Source organism: Nicotiana attenuata, unplaced genomic scaffold (genome assembly GCF_001879085.1).
Source record: "Nicotiana attenuata strain UT unplaced genomic scaffold, NIATTr2, whole genome shotgun sequence".
NCBI classification, from domain to species: Eukaryota; Viridiplantae; Streptophyta; class Magnoliopsida; order Solanales; family Solanaceae; genus Nicotiana; species Nicotiana attenuata.
Window position 1 is genome coordinate 120,442 of NW_017671914.1, and position 17,302 is coordinate 137,743.

The 17,302-nt window shown below is 37.9% G+C and overlaps 1 protein-coding gene across 1 annotated transcript; it reads right to left on the reverse strand.

Moving 5' to 3' along the window:
- Nucleotides 1-13,459: 13,459 nt before the first annotated feature.
- On the reverse strand, nucleotides 13,460-16,665 carry LOC109210864. Its single transcript, XM_019374341.1, has 5 exons — nucleotides 16,026-16,665; nucleotides 15,288-15,665; nucleotides 14,977-15,225; nucleotides 14,597-14,775; nucleotides 13,460-14,422 (listed from the first exon to the last, which is right to left on the reverse strand). Exons 1-5 carry the CDS (start codon nucleotides 16,663-16,665, stop codon nucleotides 13,460-13,462), a joined length of 2,409 nt encoding a protein of 802 aa, XP_019229886.1.
- Between the last annotated feature and the right edge of the window lie 637 nt (nucleotides 16,666-17,302).

Sequence of the window (17,302 nt, forward strand, 5' to 3'; positions counted from 1 at the left end):
CACTCCGAGCGTACTATTCAGATTTTGGAGGATATGCTCCGAGCATGTGTTATTTACTTTGGAGGTTCGTGGGATCAGTTCTTGCCATTAGCGGAGTTTGCCTACAACAACAACTACCAGTCGAGCATCCAGATGGCCCCCTAGGAGGCATTATATGATAGATGGTGTCGATCGCCAGTTGGGTGGTTTGAGCCGGGAGAGGCTCGGTTGTTGGGTACAGATTTGGTACAGGATGCCTTGGACAAGGTTAAGATCATTCAGGATAGGCTTCATACAGCTCAGTCCAGGCAAAAGAGTTACGCCGATCGCAAGCTTCGTGATGTGGCATTCATGGTCAGAGAGCGAGTGTTGCTTCGGGTGTCGCCCATGCTAAGCCCTAGATTCATCGGTCCTTTTGAGATTCTCGATCAAGTGGGAGAGGTGGCTTATAGACTTACGTTGCCACCGAGTTTATCAGTAGTGCATCCAGTGTTTCATGTGTCCATGCTTCGGAAGTATCACGGCGATCCATCCCACGTGTTGGACTTCAGCATTGTCCAGTTGGACAAGGACTTGACCTATGAGGAGGAGTCGGTGGCCATTCTAGACCGGCAGGTTCGTCAGTTGAGATCGAAGAATTTCCCTTCAGTTCGTGTGCAGTGGAGAGGTCAGCCTATTGAGGCAGCGACCTAGGAATCCGAGTCCGATATGCGGAGGCGTTATTCTCATCTTTTCACCGACTCAGGTACTTTTCTATGTTCGTTCGAGGACGAACGATTGTTTTAGAGGTGGAGAATGTGATGACCCTAAAGGTCATCTCTTGTTTTCAAAGTCAAAACTGTGTTCCAAGGCCTTGAAAACCTCCTTTTTTTCTCACCTCGATTTGCGTGCGCAGTCCGGGCGCGTTTCTGGAAAGCTTTAATGTGAAATTTTAGAAAAATAATAAAATTGGCCTTTAAAATTGATTAAAGTTGACTTTGGTCAACATTCCTGGTAAACGGACCCAGACCTGTGATCTGACAGTCCCGTAGGGTCCGTAGTAAAATATGGGACTTGGGCGTATGCTCGGAATCGAATTCCGAGGTCCCAAGCCCGAGAAAAGAATTTTTAAATAAAATTGTTTGCTAGAAAATATAAAGGCTTTTTGAATGAAATGATGCATTTCTTGATGGTATCAGGCCCGTATCTTGGTTCCGGAGCCCGGTACAAGTTTAAAATAATAAATAAGTCGAATCTATGAAATTTGGTAAAAATCAGAATTGGTTTAGTATAAATCGGACATATAGTTGAGAAAATGAAAATTTCAATGTTCTTGGGTGATTTTATGAATTTGAGGTTGAATTCGTAGTTGTTGATGTTATTTTGATGATTTGATCACACGAGCAAGTCCGTATGATATTTTTAGACTTGCGTGCATGCTTGGTTTGGAGCCCGAGGGCTCGGGTGAGTTTTGGATAGGCTACGGAGTGAATTTAGACTGGCCTCTAATCTCGCAATTGCGAGATCAGGGATCGCAATTGCGAAGCCTGTCAGCTTGGTAATTGTGAGGGGCTGTTCGCAATTGCGAAAATATGCCCTGGCCAGTTTGCTCGCATTTGCGAGCAATTCTTCGCAAATGCGAAGCCCGCAGAAAATTCCAGCAGTCACAAATGCGACATTTCCTTCGCAATTGCGAAGATAGCAGAGATCCTCAGGAGTCACAAATGCGACAAATCCTTCGCAACTGCGAAGGTAGCAGGCTTTTGAAGGGTTCGCAATTGCGAACCCCTGGTCGCAATTGCGACATCTGCACCTGATAAGTGGGATTTCAGACGGGATTCATCTTCATTTTTACAACTTTTCAAAACCTAAACATCACATAGGCGATTTTCCAAGAAGAGATTCTTCCCCAAATCATAGGTAAAGAACTTCTAACTTATTTTCTTCAATCTATAACATCTTTTTACATAATTTCATTTCAAAATCAAGTGTTTTTCATGGGAAATTGGGTATTTTTGGGTAGAAGTTAGGATTTTTAAATTTTGGGGATTTGGACCTCGATTTGAGGACCGATTTCAAAACTAATTACATATTTGAGTTCGTGAGTGAATGGGTGATCGGGTTTTGGTTCGAACTTCGGATTTTGACCAAGCGGGCCCGGGGTCGATTTTTGACTTTTTGGGGAAAACAATGGAAAATCTATTTTCATGCATTAGAATTGGTTTATTTAGCATTTATTGATATCGTTAAGTAATTTGTGGCTAGATACAAGTGAATTGGAAGTGGAACCGAGAGATAAAGCGGTAGTAGAGGCTTAATTTGTCCGTGGAATCGAGGTAAGTGTTTGGCTTAACCTTAGCTTGAGGGAATAGGAGTTGTGGTCTATTTGCTATGTGTTTGTATCGAGTACGACGTATAGTTGTGGTGACGAGTATCTATACGTTGGTGTCAAGCATGCCTGTGAGTCTTGTACCATGATTGTTGTGACTCTATTATGTATCGATCATGCTCAAATTGATGATTTTTAATGTTGAAAAAAGCTTATGAAAGTTTCTTGGTTATTGACTATTGTTGAGTATTGACTCAAATTGAAGTTTCATTTTGTAAAGAGATTGTTGAAACGAGATTGGTTATAGCTGAATCCCTTGCCGAGACGTTTGTTGATATTCTTGATTCCCTTGTCGGGATATAATTGTTGATATTGTTGATTCCCTTGCCGGGACATATTTTTTTCTGTTGTTTGGGTGAGGAAGAGTGTAAAGCACGAAGGGTGATTCCGTGCATGTTATTGTGAGAGAGTGTAAAGCACGAAGGGTGATGTCGTGCCGATATTATGAGTGTTAATGCACGAAGGGTGATGTCGTGCCATGATTTGAGAGTTAATGCACGAAGGGTGATACCGTGCCTATACTGTGAGGAATAATGCACGAAGGGTGATGCCGTGCCATGATTATGTGAGGTAATGCACGAAGGGTGATGTCGTGCTGGTTTTGTTGATTCATATGGTGAGGACGAGAGTAAAAGCACGAAGGGTGATGTCGTGCATGTGTTACCGTTCCATTATTCTTGTTGATTTATATACGATGTTCATTGTCCTTCCTTAATGATGTTTCCGTATTGATTTATTGTTAGAATCTGACATTCCCCACAGAATGTCCCCTTCCCACTTTATTTTGTTGATTTCTCTTATTATGTTTCTGTTTGTATATGATTTATCTGCACATGTATACATGATTGTCGTGTCCTAGTCTCGTCACTACTTCGCCGAGGTTAGGCTCGACACTTACTCAGTACATGGGGTCGGTTGTACTGATACTACACTCTGCCCTCTTTTGTGCAGATTTCGGTTCCGGACCCAGTGAGTAGCTAAGGTAGCTGCCTTCAGTCCAGGGAGACTCAAGTAGATCTGCTGGCGTCCGCAGAGCCTAAAGTCCCCCTTCCCTGTTTAGCTTTTCTGTTGTCTCTTTTCATTCCGAGAACAATTGTACTTTTCTTTCTAGACTTGTATTTGTAGTAAAAATCTTAGTTGTTCGCGAATTTATGACACTAGATTCATGGGTAGACATGTATTGGAGTATTTGGATTTGTTTTAACTCTTCCGCATTTATCATATGTTTAACTTTAGTGTATGTTTATAATTGTTTGGGTTGATTGTTATTGTGTAGAACCGTAATAGTTGACTTGCCTAGCTTTCACGAGTAGGCGCCATCACGACTCCCGAGGGTGGGAAATCCGGGCCGTGACACCCGTCTACTAGTATGTTGAAGTTTGCGTGATTGCCTTTGCTACTTCAGGCTCGTATGCCTGAAGTTTACTCGAAAAGTGAGTACGCTTGTAATTTTTTTTGCTAAGCGGGTATAAGTTAAAATGTGACCCAAAAAGCGAGTATAGATGCAAATCCCCCTATATTAACCAATCAAAGAGGAAGGACCTTATGTTATTAAAATGCTTTGTAACTAATATTTTTTTGGTAAAAAGTTGATTATTTATATGAACTCTTTAAACGAACTGGTTACACGATAATCAGTATTTCATCTTACTCCTTCACAATAGGTCGATTAACTTACTAAACGTAGAACGTGCGACTTGCATTAACTTCCTATAGTTAGAAAACTTTAATGTAATTGCAGATCGACTTCTTGACTTCAACGATTTTATTGAAGTGATGAAGAACACTAAGGGCCCGTTTGGCCATTAAAAAGATTCTTTTTTTCCAATTATTTTCCTTTTTTTTTCGAAATCAGAGCTTGGCCATGAAATTTTTGATTTTCACTTGAAGATGATTTTTGAAATTTTTCGAAAATTTAAAAAGCTCCAAAAAATTATTTTTCAAAATTTTTATTTCAGATCAATCACAAAAATTCAGAAAAATCCTAAAATAAAAAAAAAAATCACTTTTTTCCGAAATTTTACAATTCTTATTTCCAAACGCCCATTAAACATAGAACTTATCCACGCCTAGGTGTTTGTAATGATCCAATAATCAAGTTCAAAAATTTCCCCAATATAAGACGAATGCATGTGGTATGCTTCACATTGTTTAATACTTCCTTCCAACTTTGTTGGATTTCATTAAAAGAATATGATTTTTCTGTACTCTTAGGAAGAAAAGTAGTTGTATAGTTTCCTTACAAAACAAAGCTTGTCATATCATCATTTAATTTCCTTGATATTTTGATATCGGAAACAGTCTCTCTGTCCTTTCAGGGTAGAGGTAAGGCTGCGTACATCTTACCTTTCTCACACCCCACTTGTGGAATTATACTGGGTGGTTGATATTTTGATATCACTTTTCAACTACTCCCTCCGTTCACTTTTACTTGTCCACTTTGGACTTTCACACCCTCTAAGAAATAATCATTATAGTATGTATTTTATCATATAACCCCTAATAATGATAGTATTTCAAAAATCTTGGGAAGTAATTTTGAAAATGAGTAATTAATGATAAGGGTAAAAGAAGGGGAAAAATTTATCTTTCTCTTGATTTGCTATGTGGAAAAATAAAAGTAAAAATGTATTTTTAGTATTTTTTTTTTTTTGAAGAAGTGGATAATATTATTAATAACAACTAAGGTGGCATTACATCACTAGCACTATTAGTAGGAATAGCACATAAGTATTCAAACATTGTCAGTTTGTTACATATGGATTTTGATAAGAGCCTAGTAGTAGGTGGTGCATCTTTGTCTTCTTGGATCGCCATCTTGACAGGGTCCGGTGGAGAGTTGAAAATATTTATACCAGCAGTAGTTTGTTGTTTGGAGCCTAATTTACTCAAAAAGTGTGCCACCTTGTTTTCTTCAGGGAAGCTATGTTGGATCACTGGATTCCCCAATTTTTTCAATAAGCACATGCATTCAATGACAATGTTAGTGTAGGCTAGGAAGCTATTATGCTCAAGTAGCTGGATTATATCTGTTGAATCAGATTCTATCTCCATGGGAGCTAATCTTCTATCATCTGCAAGCTTTAGGCCTGCTTGAAGTGCTAGTAACTCTGCATGTGTAGGGGTATAGGCTTTGATTGCTTTAGTGAAGCCTACTATCAAGTTGCCTTGAGCATTTCTTATAAGTCCCCCAATACCTCCTGTATTATGCCTCCCCAAAAAAGAACCATCTATATTTAGTTTATATATTTGAGGTGGTGGTGGGTACCATTTCATGTGGATGGTTTTTTTGTGCGTGGGGCTTGTGGATTTACCAACGAGAAGTTTAAATTCAATGGTACGTATGGTAACCATTTGGTAATTTAGAGGTTTAGAGAGGTTATGAAAACAGTTATTGTTTCTATTTAGCCAAAGGTGCCACAATGTAAAAGGAAATACATCTTCCCAAGTTATACAATTGTGGGTAGTAGGTATAGGGAGGTCCTTGATCGATAGCGTCCAGTGTTTATTATTTGGGAGAGTGTTAGTATCGATTCCCCTACTGCTCCAACATGTGTGGGCAACTATGCACTGGAGAAATACATGTGTGATGGTTTCTTCTGCTTCATTACATATTGAGCATACATTGTCGTTAGTGACTCAAATTTGGTGGAGGTAGGACTTAGTGGGGAGTCTATTTTTATAGCATTGCCAGAGAAAGAATTTGATCTTGTTTAGGGAATCAAGTTTCCAAATTCAGTCATACTCAATCTGTACTTGGAAGTGCTGATGAAGTAGTGTGTAAAATGAATGGGTGGAGAAGGTGTCATTTATATTTAGTGACCAAATGGGGGTGTCTATGGCCATCGGGTTATTTGAAAGTGAAATGGATGAGATATTATTTTTTAATATTCTCAGGGAGTTCAATGGAGAGTTGTGACCAATTCCACTGGTCATTTTCCATACCTGGGAGAGGATTAAGTTGTTGTCATTTATATTAAGAGGTCCTTGAAAAGAAGATCGGAGATTAAGGGTGTTGGGAATCCAGTTTCCATAGTAGAAGTGAATGGAATTCCCATTGCCAACATCCTATGAGATACCTTTAGTAATGGTTTCCCACCCTTTCAAAATATTTTGCCAAATAAAGGATATGTTTTTGGCATTGGCTCTAATACTATATTTTTGGATTAGGATATTTGCCCATATTATGGAGGGATTGGTAAATAATCTCAATGCTAAGCCTGCTAGAGTGGCCTTATTTTTGTGGGTTGCCTTAGGAATCCCCAAACCTCCTAGGGTTTTAGGAAGGGTTACAACATCCTATGAAATGTAGTGGATTCTTTTTTTGTGAGCTGTTGTGCCCCAAATAAAGTCGCGCAGGATTTTATCAATTTGGTGTTGAATCTTTTTTGGAAGGGATATATATTGCATGGTATGATTTGGAATGGCGTTGAGCACAGCTTTTGCTAGAATTATGCGACCTGCGAGAGTTAGGAAGTTTGTTTTCCAATTTGATAGCTTGTGACGCATATTATCAAACAAATTGGAAGTCGCATGGTTTGTGGTTTGTCATTGAGGATAGGGAATCCCAAGTACTTACCAAACTGTGTGGTTGGATTAATATTGAATAGATCAATTGTGTATTCCTTAATGGCAAGCGAGCAATTATTTGAAAAGCGGATTTTGGATTTGATGTTGTTTATTTTTTTGGCCGGATAGAGAACAAAAAGTGGATAGAGAATGGTGTATGGTGTTGATAGTTTTCTCATTGGCCTGTGCCATAAATGTTAGGTCATCTGCATACAATAGGTGTGACAATTGTGGTCCTTTGGTGCCAATATTAATGGGATACCATAGAGATAGTTCCACTTGGTCGTTGATATATATGGACAGCAATTCCATGCATAAGATGAATATATATATGGAGATATAGGGTCGCCTTGTCTGATATCCCTCGTAGGTTCAAAGAAATTGGTTTGGGCTCCATTGACCAGAACAGCTATCTTACTTGTAGAAATGCAGTTCATGATTAGGTTAGTGATTTTTGGTGGGAATCGAAAGAAAATTAAGGCCCTGTAGATAAAAGACCATTCTATTCGGAAGGCTTTTTCTAGATCAATTTTGATTATTAGATGCCCTTTCACTCCTTTATTTTTTTTAAGCTGGTTAATGGCTTCTTGACTAATAATAGCATTGTCACACGCCCTCCTCCCAACAGCTGGTATTTCAATTAGATCAGAAAAGTTGAAATCCGCCCTAAGAGTTGCATGGTTCTCCATTTTTGTTTCCAAAAATGCTACCATGCATGGATTTTGGTTGTTAACCAACTCTCTAAAGTTGCGTCTAAAATCATCATTATTTGCGTCTCTAACGTTCCAAATGATTATGCTGGTGGGTGTGGTCATGATTGAAGAATAGTTTAGATGTGAAACTCCACTAGGGTCGGTTCCCCTCATCCTGAATAGACTGTCTCTCAGTGTTGGATTCAGCGGGAAAGCATACTTTGTTGTGGCTGTGGTGATTAGTGGTGTTATCTCGATTGAGCATTTTTAAAGAGCTATCGGGCAGTGGAGTATGTATTTCTTGTCTTCCCTTTCCGAGAATAGCATAAGGGCTATATCTCTTATTGTTGAGATTTCTGTGAAGGAGCTTCTTCCCGAAGGGTGGGGAATCACCATCTCTTCTATTTCTTGCACTTCCTGGCCTGGATTTGCTGCTTGTTCCATCGGGGTAGCCATATGTGATTGTTGCTGAGTTGGTTGTGGTAGCCAAGGAAAAAATAGTGGGTTCATATCTATCATCTCCTGGGGTTGTAAAAAAGGAAGATCGAACATCTTATTCATGTTCAATAGAGGATTGAAACGTTGGGGCAGATTTCAGTGGTTGTGCATGGCATGGTACAGTGCTGGAGATACTGTCGGAGCCAGGGGGTCGAGAATGTTGGTCATCCACATGTGGTTCATGTAATTGTCCATTGCCAATCTCATCCCCTCTGTCAGAACCTGGGCTAGGAAATTTGGGTTCTGGATGATCACCATGAATTCCTGCCCTTCGAGTATCATTAAGAAGAATATAGCTTGACCATGGAGGCCCTGCTCGATCCACGATGTTGGTTGATGGTTTGGATGTTGTGGCTGTGTTGCATACACTAGGTTTGGAAGTTGCATGGGGTTGTTGTGATTGTTCATAGGGGGGAGTTGGAGGGAATGTCTGGGCACTCTATGAGTTAGTAATGCCAAGCGATTCCGCTTTTTTAAAGGCAGTAATAGATTTGGCATTGTCTTTTAGTGTGGTGTGTTTTAAAGTAGATGGGGAAAGCTGATTTGAAGGGGGGAATGATTGCAAATCTTTTGTGGAAGATTCAAATTGCATGTTATTGGGTGAGTTAGGCGTGTGGGAATAAATAGAGTCAGATTGATGAGCTATCTCTATAGCTATGTTCATTTGGACGAGCTCTGTTGACAAGTGTTGATCAATGTTATGTGTTTTTGGTGACTTGTTATTTGTGGAGTGCATTTTGATTGCATGCAGATTATGATGCTTAGCTAAGTTAGAGCTGTCAGTAGGATTTGGCAGCAAATCAGATTGCAAGTGCTTAGGGTTCTCATTATTTTGAGCCACGTTTATTACACGTGTCGCCTCCACAGTGGTTGGTTTCTTTGGTTGTATCGAAGAGTTGGGGCATGGGGTAGTGGGAACGTTTTGCAGGTCATTTGGATTGCTTGAGGGAATAATGGTTTCTTCGTATTCTTCTTGGAAAGCACAAAATTTATTATTGGAGCTTGGGTATTGGCTATTAATTTCTTGATTATTATCTGTAGGATTAGTGGGTAGTTGTTTTTTATTAATTAAGTTAGAGCTAGGGCAGTAGGAATAGTCAGAATCTTTGGATTTGAAAGCAAGTTTTTGGGTATGAAGGTACTTACCTGTGGCGGCTTCAAAGATTTTAACGTTTATACCTGGGTCTCCACCTTGTAGATTTGTGTGATTTTGGTGTTGTATTGATGTTTGACCTTAGTTCCTGCTCACAGTTTTTGGAGGGGTTCTCCTTCTCCTGGCAAATGAAACAGTTTGCCATTGTTCCTTAGTGTGGTTGATGGTAGTCACTGCTTGAGCTTATGCTTCACTGGGTGGAGATGGAAGCTTTGCGTGGGTACAGTGATGGATGGTATGGCCTATTCTGCCACATAGTTTGCAGAGGATTTGCTCTCCTTCATAGATAATCTGCTGCTTGTATTTACCTATGAAGATGCAAGTTTGGACTGGTTCATCAAGAGGCATTTCAACACACAGCCGTGCATGTTTTCCTCGTAGTGTTGCACTAGTGCATGCATCTATTTTCAGCAGTCGTCCAATGGTGTTACCTATTTTCCTTAGTATTACTGCGTCGTAAAATTCGGTGGGTAGTTGAGGGAGGCGATCCAAATAGCTGATCTTTCCTGTGTTGCCTCACTTGTTATGAAATTGGGTTCCCATTTATTTATAGAGAGAAAGTAGCCATTGACAAACCATGGCCCATTTTGTAGTGCACTGATCATGTTGTCCTCTTTGTTGAATTTCACAATAAAGTAGTCAGACCCAAGATCAATTAGAGGAAAATTTTCTGATGGTTTCCACATTTCTTGTATTTTCCTTTTTAAGTATTAATGTTGTATGCGCTTTCCTAAAAGCCCAATGATCAACGAGTATTTCCATGGTTGGTACATCCGATTTTTATCTTCTTCTGATAGTTGGATTGACCTTATGCCTTGGGATAGTTCTTTTGAGTTTATGCCCATGGTCGCCTCTGATGGAGTATGTACGTCTTTTCCAAATTCATCTTCCACTAAGTCGATGTTCATCATATACTTTGATAAGAGTAGTTTTTCTTTGAAGGAGGACTGCTGATTCTTTTCAGTAATAGTAGTACTAGTGCTAATATCTGGTGGTTTGGGAGGGATCTGGGACTGTTTCTTATCAGTTGTTTCTTCTTTTTCCATAGTTGTAATGAGAATTTGTTCTGGTGAGTTTGAAGATCTTAGAGCGAAGGGGGAGCTTCTCTCTCTAGACTCCTTGAGATGCCACTACTAAAAGTGAACAAAGAGAGTATTTCTAAATTCTAAGTAACTTTTGACTATGCTTGCAACAAATTTCAGTTGTCGCAGAATAGTACTTGGGTAGGTAAAATTTTAATTTGTGAATTTTGTATATTTCTTTGGTTCTAGAAAATAATTTAACTCCCTCAATGACTGGCTTTTATTGTTCTGCTGCAAGGAAAAAATGAAGTCTTTGTCTAAACAAATACGTTAAGAAAGAGCATATATATAGAATCTTTCAACGAGATAGTGTTTTTTCAACAAAGCGTCATTGCTCTAGTCATTTGTTGAGCAGCCAATGTTGTTAACATTTTAAAAATTAAATAAATATATTCATATTTTCTGTTTGCTTATTATCTATATATACATATCTAATAAAAATTTCAACGAAACTATTTTCCAATGACACCGCTTGAGGCAAGCAGTGGTGAAGTTAGGAATTTCCTCAAGGGTGTTCAAATTTAAAAGAAGTGAAAAAAATTTCTGACAAAGGGTGTTCAATACGTGTTATATACCTCAAAACCGTATATTTTACCTATGTATACAGTGTAATTTTTCGGCGAGGGATGGTCAATTGACCACCCTTATGACCATGTGGTTTCGCCACTGAAGGCAAGATATCCCCCCCCCCCCAATTTAAGCTAGTACAATTATGAAGTCGCATTTATAAGGGAGCCCTTTATTTTTAGTGTGGAATTTTCGAAGCGAATTCAGATTCTATTTGGCCAAGCTTCTTGGAGGCCAAAATTACTTTTCAAAAAATTTAAGCTGTTTGGCCAAGACGGAGAAGTACTTTTGGCCAGCAGCAGAAGCAGTTTTTCTGTTTTTGGGAAGAAGCGAAAAATTCTAGCTTCTTCCAAGAAGCAGAAGCAGAAGCAGAAAATTATTTTATTCAAGACAAAACTATCCTCACCATAAATTTATATTGTCTAAATTATCCCTTACTATTTTATGTTTTTTCTTTTTATTTTTGTTTCTAGTTTTTACCATTCTTTTAAAATTAAAGATATCATATACATGAATCATATTGTAATGTTCCAAATTCTTTATTGACTTTTTTTTTTGTGTAATGTCTTGTAACTTTCCAATTTATCTTCTTCTTTTTTCACACTAAAGCAAATTATGTACATCCTTCTTTGGATTATCAATTCTCTTCCTACAAATAATCATTTATAATTTCTTCTGTTATATGCTATTAGTTCCCGAATCTTTAAAACATTTATTAAATCTAATTTGTGAAATAGGTAATAAATTTACAATAGCATCGCATAATCTATCTATATTATTATTAAATGAATAAGAAAAAGCATCCACATTAAGCCAAGTGATAGCCTCACAATAGGCCATTTGGCAATTTAGTACAAAGTTAGTTAGGTTAGGTAATAATTAATTTCTTTTTGAATTTAGATTCTTAAAAAATAAAATTATACATTATGTGTTGTTAATAATTAGTTACTCTTTTTTGAATTTGAATTAAACCATACTTAAATTTTTTTTACAACAACAACAACAACGGTTATATTTCTGTTTTACGCTTAATGCCATTTTTCAAGTTTGACACTCATAATCATCTAGTTATAACTAGCATAGCTATACATAATTTCATCCGATAATTTTCTTCTACCGATAAGAAATTCAACTATTATGCTAATAAAGACATTACTGCAGAGATTGAGGAAAGAGATGAGCCTTCTGGTATTCCTTTAGAAATGCAAGGCAAGTCTTCTACTAATATGGAGGCATTGTGCGATAGAAGTAGAGATGAAATTATTGAGAAATGTTATCATATGTAAGTAAATTTATTTATTATTTCATGATGGATTATCAATATATAGTAATTTGTGGAATATACTACTAATTCATACTGAATGATGTATTTTGATTATTCAAATCATCATGTAACAATAAGTAATTATACAAGATAATATTATATGATTTGGTATAACTATATATGTAAAATTGATTTAAATATTTAATATGTATGATTACTTTATGTTTCATATTTTAATTAAATAAAATAAAAAATACTAAAAGTATCTTATGATAAATATTTAAGTTTATTTTTCTCTTTAAAATAATTATAAGACCTTTGTACTGTCCTTTTTGGTAATTTGACACTCAAAAGCACTTTTTTTAGGTAATTAACATTTTATTAATCACCAATAATCTTTACAATTCATAGCCTGCTTTATAACTCAGCAGCTATATCTATCGGAAAAACTCAAAATACAATCGCAAACCTACCTACTATGTCCTAGTGAAACATAAAATGTTGAACTAAGCTACTAATTCCTTTGGTAGCTCTCACATCACATATGTAGGCTATTTCTCTAGCTATGCTATCAACACTTCTGCTTCTCTATTGAAATATTCTCATGTTCCTTTCAATCCAAACACTATGTGTAACCTCTGCATATACCATTCTGTACAATTGAGCTCCATAAGACCTGCCTATAGCTCTCTGTACCATCCATTGTTGATGTTGCACCCAATTATCTCGAACTACATCTTGTCTTTGCATCCAGTGTAATATCTTCTGCCACACTGCCTTAGTAAAGGAGCAGTCCACAAACAGGTGTACTCTAGTCTCATCATGCAGTTGACACAGAGAACATTTTGAATCCACGTTTACTCCCTATTTAATCAATCTATCTGCAGTTAGAAGCTTACCCTGCAACTGTAGCCACATTGTGAATATGACTTTTGGTCTAGCTTTGTTTTGGAACATCATACACTTCCAGTTGACTCTAGGACTATTTCCCAGCAGCTGAATGTAAAACTGGTTAATCATGCTCTTTTTGACATGCTGCTTATGTTGAATTTGTTGTAGGATTGTTCTTGCACTTAGTATCTGTCTGACCATCCAGCTTGCCTGTTGTAGGATTGCCATGTCTTCTAGCCTCTTATATTTGATGTAGTATGCATGAATCCACCTTATTCACAGTCTATCTTGTTTACTTGGTACATCCCAACACAGTTTTGCTATAGCTGCCCTGTTCCATAATTGTAATTTAATCAAACCCAAGCCCCCACTTGACTTAGGTGTACACATCCTATTCTAAGCCACCAGGGACTTTTTTGTAATGGCATTGATCCCAGACCAAATATAACTTCTGCAGTAGGCCTCTATCATCTTCATAACTTTTACTGGTAAGTTGAATAGTTGTGACCAATAGGATCGAATACCAAATAGGACAGTTTGGACCAGCTGCACTATTCCAGCATATGAGAGCTTTTTGGCAGTCCATGAGGAAATCCTTGCAACTATTTTTTCTATTAGAGGATACCATTGTATCAAGGACAGTTTCTTGGTAGCAAGAGGAATACCAAGATATTTAAATGGTAACTCTCCAATTGTGTAGCCCAACTTTTGAATAATCTCTACCCTGGTACTCTGTTGAACTCCTCCAAAATACATTGAACTCTTCTTCAAATTTGCCTGTAAGCTAGATACTTGAGAGAAGTGGTTGAAGCATTCTTGAATATGAGAGACAAGGTTGAGATCACCCCTAGAAAATATCAATAGATCATCTGCATAGTTTAGGTGGGTAATCCCTAACTTTGCACACCTAGGATGGAACTTGAAGCCTTTCACCTCCTTTAATTTGTTGAGATTTCTACTGAGATACTCCATTACAATTGCAAATAAGAAAGGGGAGATGGGATCACCTTGTCTTAGTCCTTTAGCAACATCAAATGGTGGGGTAGTCTCTCCATTAACCATATTAGTGTAGTTGACAGTTGTTACACACTCCATTATCCAGTTCACAAATCTCTCTGGAAATCCCATTTCAATCATGACTTGCTTTAAGAAATGCCATTCAACTGAATCATAAGCTTTTTGGAGATCAATCTTGATCATACATCTAGCAGAAATATTCTTCCTTGTGTAAGCTTTGACTAGCTCATAAGCTAATATAATGTTGTCTTTTATCCTCCTACCTGGTATGAAACCAGATTGGGCTTCACTTATCACTGATGCAATAGCTTGTTGAATTCTGCCAGTTAGGACTTTAGAGATCTGTTTATACAACATGGTGCAACAAGCAATAGGTCTGTAATCTTTTATTGTACTAGGATTTGCCATTTTAGGGACCAATGTGATAGAAGTACAACTCACAGCTTTATATAATTTCCCAGTGCTGAAGAATTCTTTGACAGCTTGGCTAACTTCATTTTTAATAATCACTCATACCTTCTTGAAGAAATAAGCATTGTAGCCATCAATTTCTGGAGCTTTGTCACTATCAATAGCACATAATCCACTATAAATCTCTTTGTCATTCACCTCAGCACATAGGGCAAGTTTCTGCTGCTGTGACAAATTTGGACCATTCTTCATAATCATTTTATCTATGGTAGGCAGAGAGTGAGCTGTTGATCACATTAAAGACTCATAAAAATCTACCACTTCTTGCTTTATGCTGTCAGGATGGATAAGCTTCTCTCCCATGATTGAGACAAGTTCATTCATTTGTTTTCTCTGACTCCTTTCCTTCATAGCAGCTGCAAAATACTATGTATTAGAGTCTCCCAGTTTGATCCACTTGGTTCTTGCTTTCTGCCTTAATATACTTTCTTCAATAAGGGACCATTTTTCTAAATTCTGCAACAGGTTTTTCTCTTCTTCAATCAGAGAGTCATTATAAGCTGAATTTATCTTCTGTTGCACCTCCTCTAAGCTTGTTCTGGCCTGCTCAATCTTCATACTAATAGTTCTATAATGTTCAGTGTTTAGGGTCCTGAACAAAGGCCTTAGTTCCTTCAGTTTTATCCAGATGTTCTTCATTTTGCCCTTAGTAAAAGATTGATTCCAGATTCTTTCTACAATAGATATAAGTTTTCATAGTCCGCCCAGACATTAAAGAATCTGAAAGGTGTTTTACCAGGTTTAGGAGCTGGATGGAGAGTTAACACCATTGGACTATGATCAGATATGTATGGCAATTCATATTCAGTAATCACATGACCCCACTGCATCATCCACTCATAATTGTCAAAAGCTCTGTCAATCCTACTGTTGATCCTTTCTACACCATATTGCTTGTTAGACCATGTGTAGTAATCACATGTCCATGTTAGTTCATTCAGAGTCAGAGTAGCTACACAATCAGCAAAGTCTTGTACTTCAGTGTATGTAATGGGGTTGCCCATCAGCCTGTCATTAGTATATAGAACTGCATTGAAATTCCCACATAACAGCCATGGTTTTGTGTTTCGTGCTGCAATGTTCTTCAATCCACTCCATAACTGCTTCCTTTGTTCTATAGTATCGTATCCATATATAGCTGTAACTACACAATCAATTATCCCCCACCCTATCTTGTACCAAACAGTGTATAAATTGAGCTGCAACACTTATGATAGTAACATTGTACCACTGGGAATCCCAAGTAAACTATATCCTCCCATTTGAAGCATCCTGATAATTGGTAGCATAGTTCCAACCTGGCAGTATACTTGTTATAATTCTACTAGCATTATGTTCCTTAACTCTTGTTTCCACTATCACTACTAGCTTTATTCTTTGGCTACTAATATATTTTTTTAACTCTTTTTGTTTATACCTCTTATTCACCCCTCTAATATTCCAAAATAACCACTTCATCAGCAGGTCATTCTACTTCTCCCCTTATCAGGGGGTACACTACTAGTACACCATGATCCTTTATTCAATGGCTCAAAGGAATTCCTTATTGTGATGGCTGATAAAGCTGGAAAGTTAACCATATCCAGTTCAATCCTGCCCTCTATAGCTTTGCCTTTGTCCACTGGTTTTTCCATTACACACTGTTGCTGGGAGGGTGTCTGCATATTATCCTGCTGAACATTTGTCTGGTCTATCATTGGTTGTACATTCTCATTGTCTACAACTCCTCTTTGTCCGGGTATCTGTGGTTCAATCTGTTGTATGCTAGCCTCCTCTGATTGACTAACTCCTTCTTTCACTGGCCCTTTGGTTCTCCACTCCATTGTTACTTTCTTTGCTTCTCTTCTCTTGCCTTGCTGCTTATCTTGTTGCTTATATTGTTGTTGTTCCCCACCACATCTGTGCCCAACCACTAAGCATTTCTGGCAAAATTCAGGTTTCCAGTCATATCTAACATCCTGTAGGAATGTCTTCCCAGTAGGGTCCATTACCTTTATCTTAGTAGGCAATTCTCTGGTAATATTTGTTTCTATCAGCATCCTTGCAAATGATACTCTCTTTTTCTTTGCAGTACATTCATCTGCATAGATTGGAGTACCTATTGCACTAGTCATTCTACTCAAAGAGTTATGACCCCAGCAGTTCATTGGAAGATTAGGAAATTGAACCTATAGAGGGATTTCAGTTGGAAATTCCTCCTTGAAATCAAATTCTGGTGTCCATTGTTTCAATATAATAGGTCTATTGCTAAATGAGTAAGGTCCAGAATAGAGAATTTCTTTCATATCATCAATAGTTTGAAATTTGATGATATAGTACCCTTCCTCATGTAAATACAAATCCGGCTCCACCACAATCGCCCAATTTACCCCAATGAACCTTCTCATAGCATTATATCCTGGAGAGTCCCCAATTATATATGCTATTACCGCACTTCTCCATTTCTCTGGTTCCAGATCTACTTCCATTTTATCTAATTGTACCACAACTTGGCCTTCTATGATTTGTGGTGGTATGTAAGTTAAGGACATACCATTTTCCGATGCTCGATTCCTCTTAAACAGCTTTGTCCATGCTTTTCCTTGCTTATTAGTTGCTTCCTTAGGTTGATTATTCTCCATCATCAACACTTCACCAGCTGCATGTACCGGTGTAACTGTTCCATTGCTTGAGCCAGGGATCTCCTTGTTTGCATGTGGGATTTGCGCCACTACAAAGCTGCTAGCCGCCACCGGAGTACTTAGATCAAGC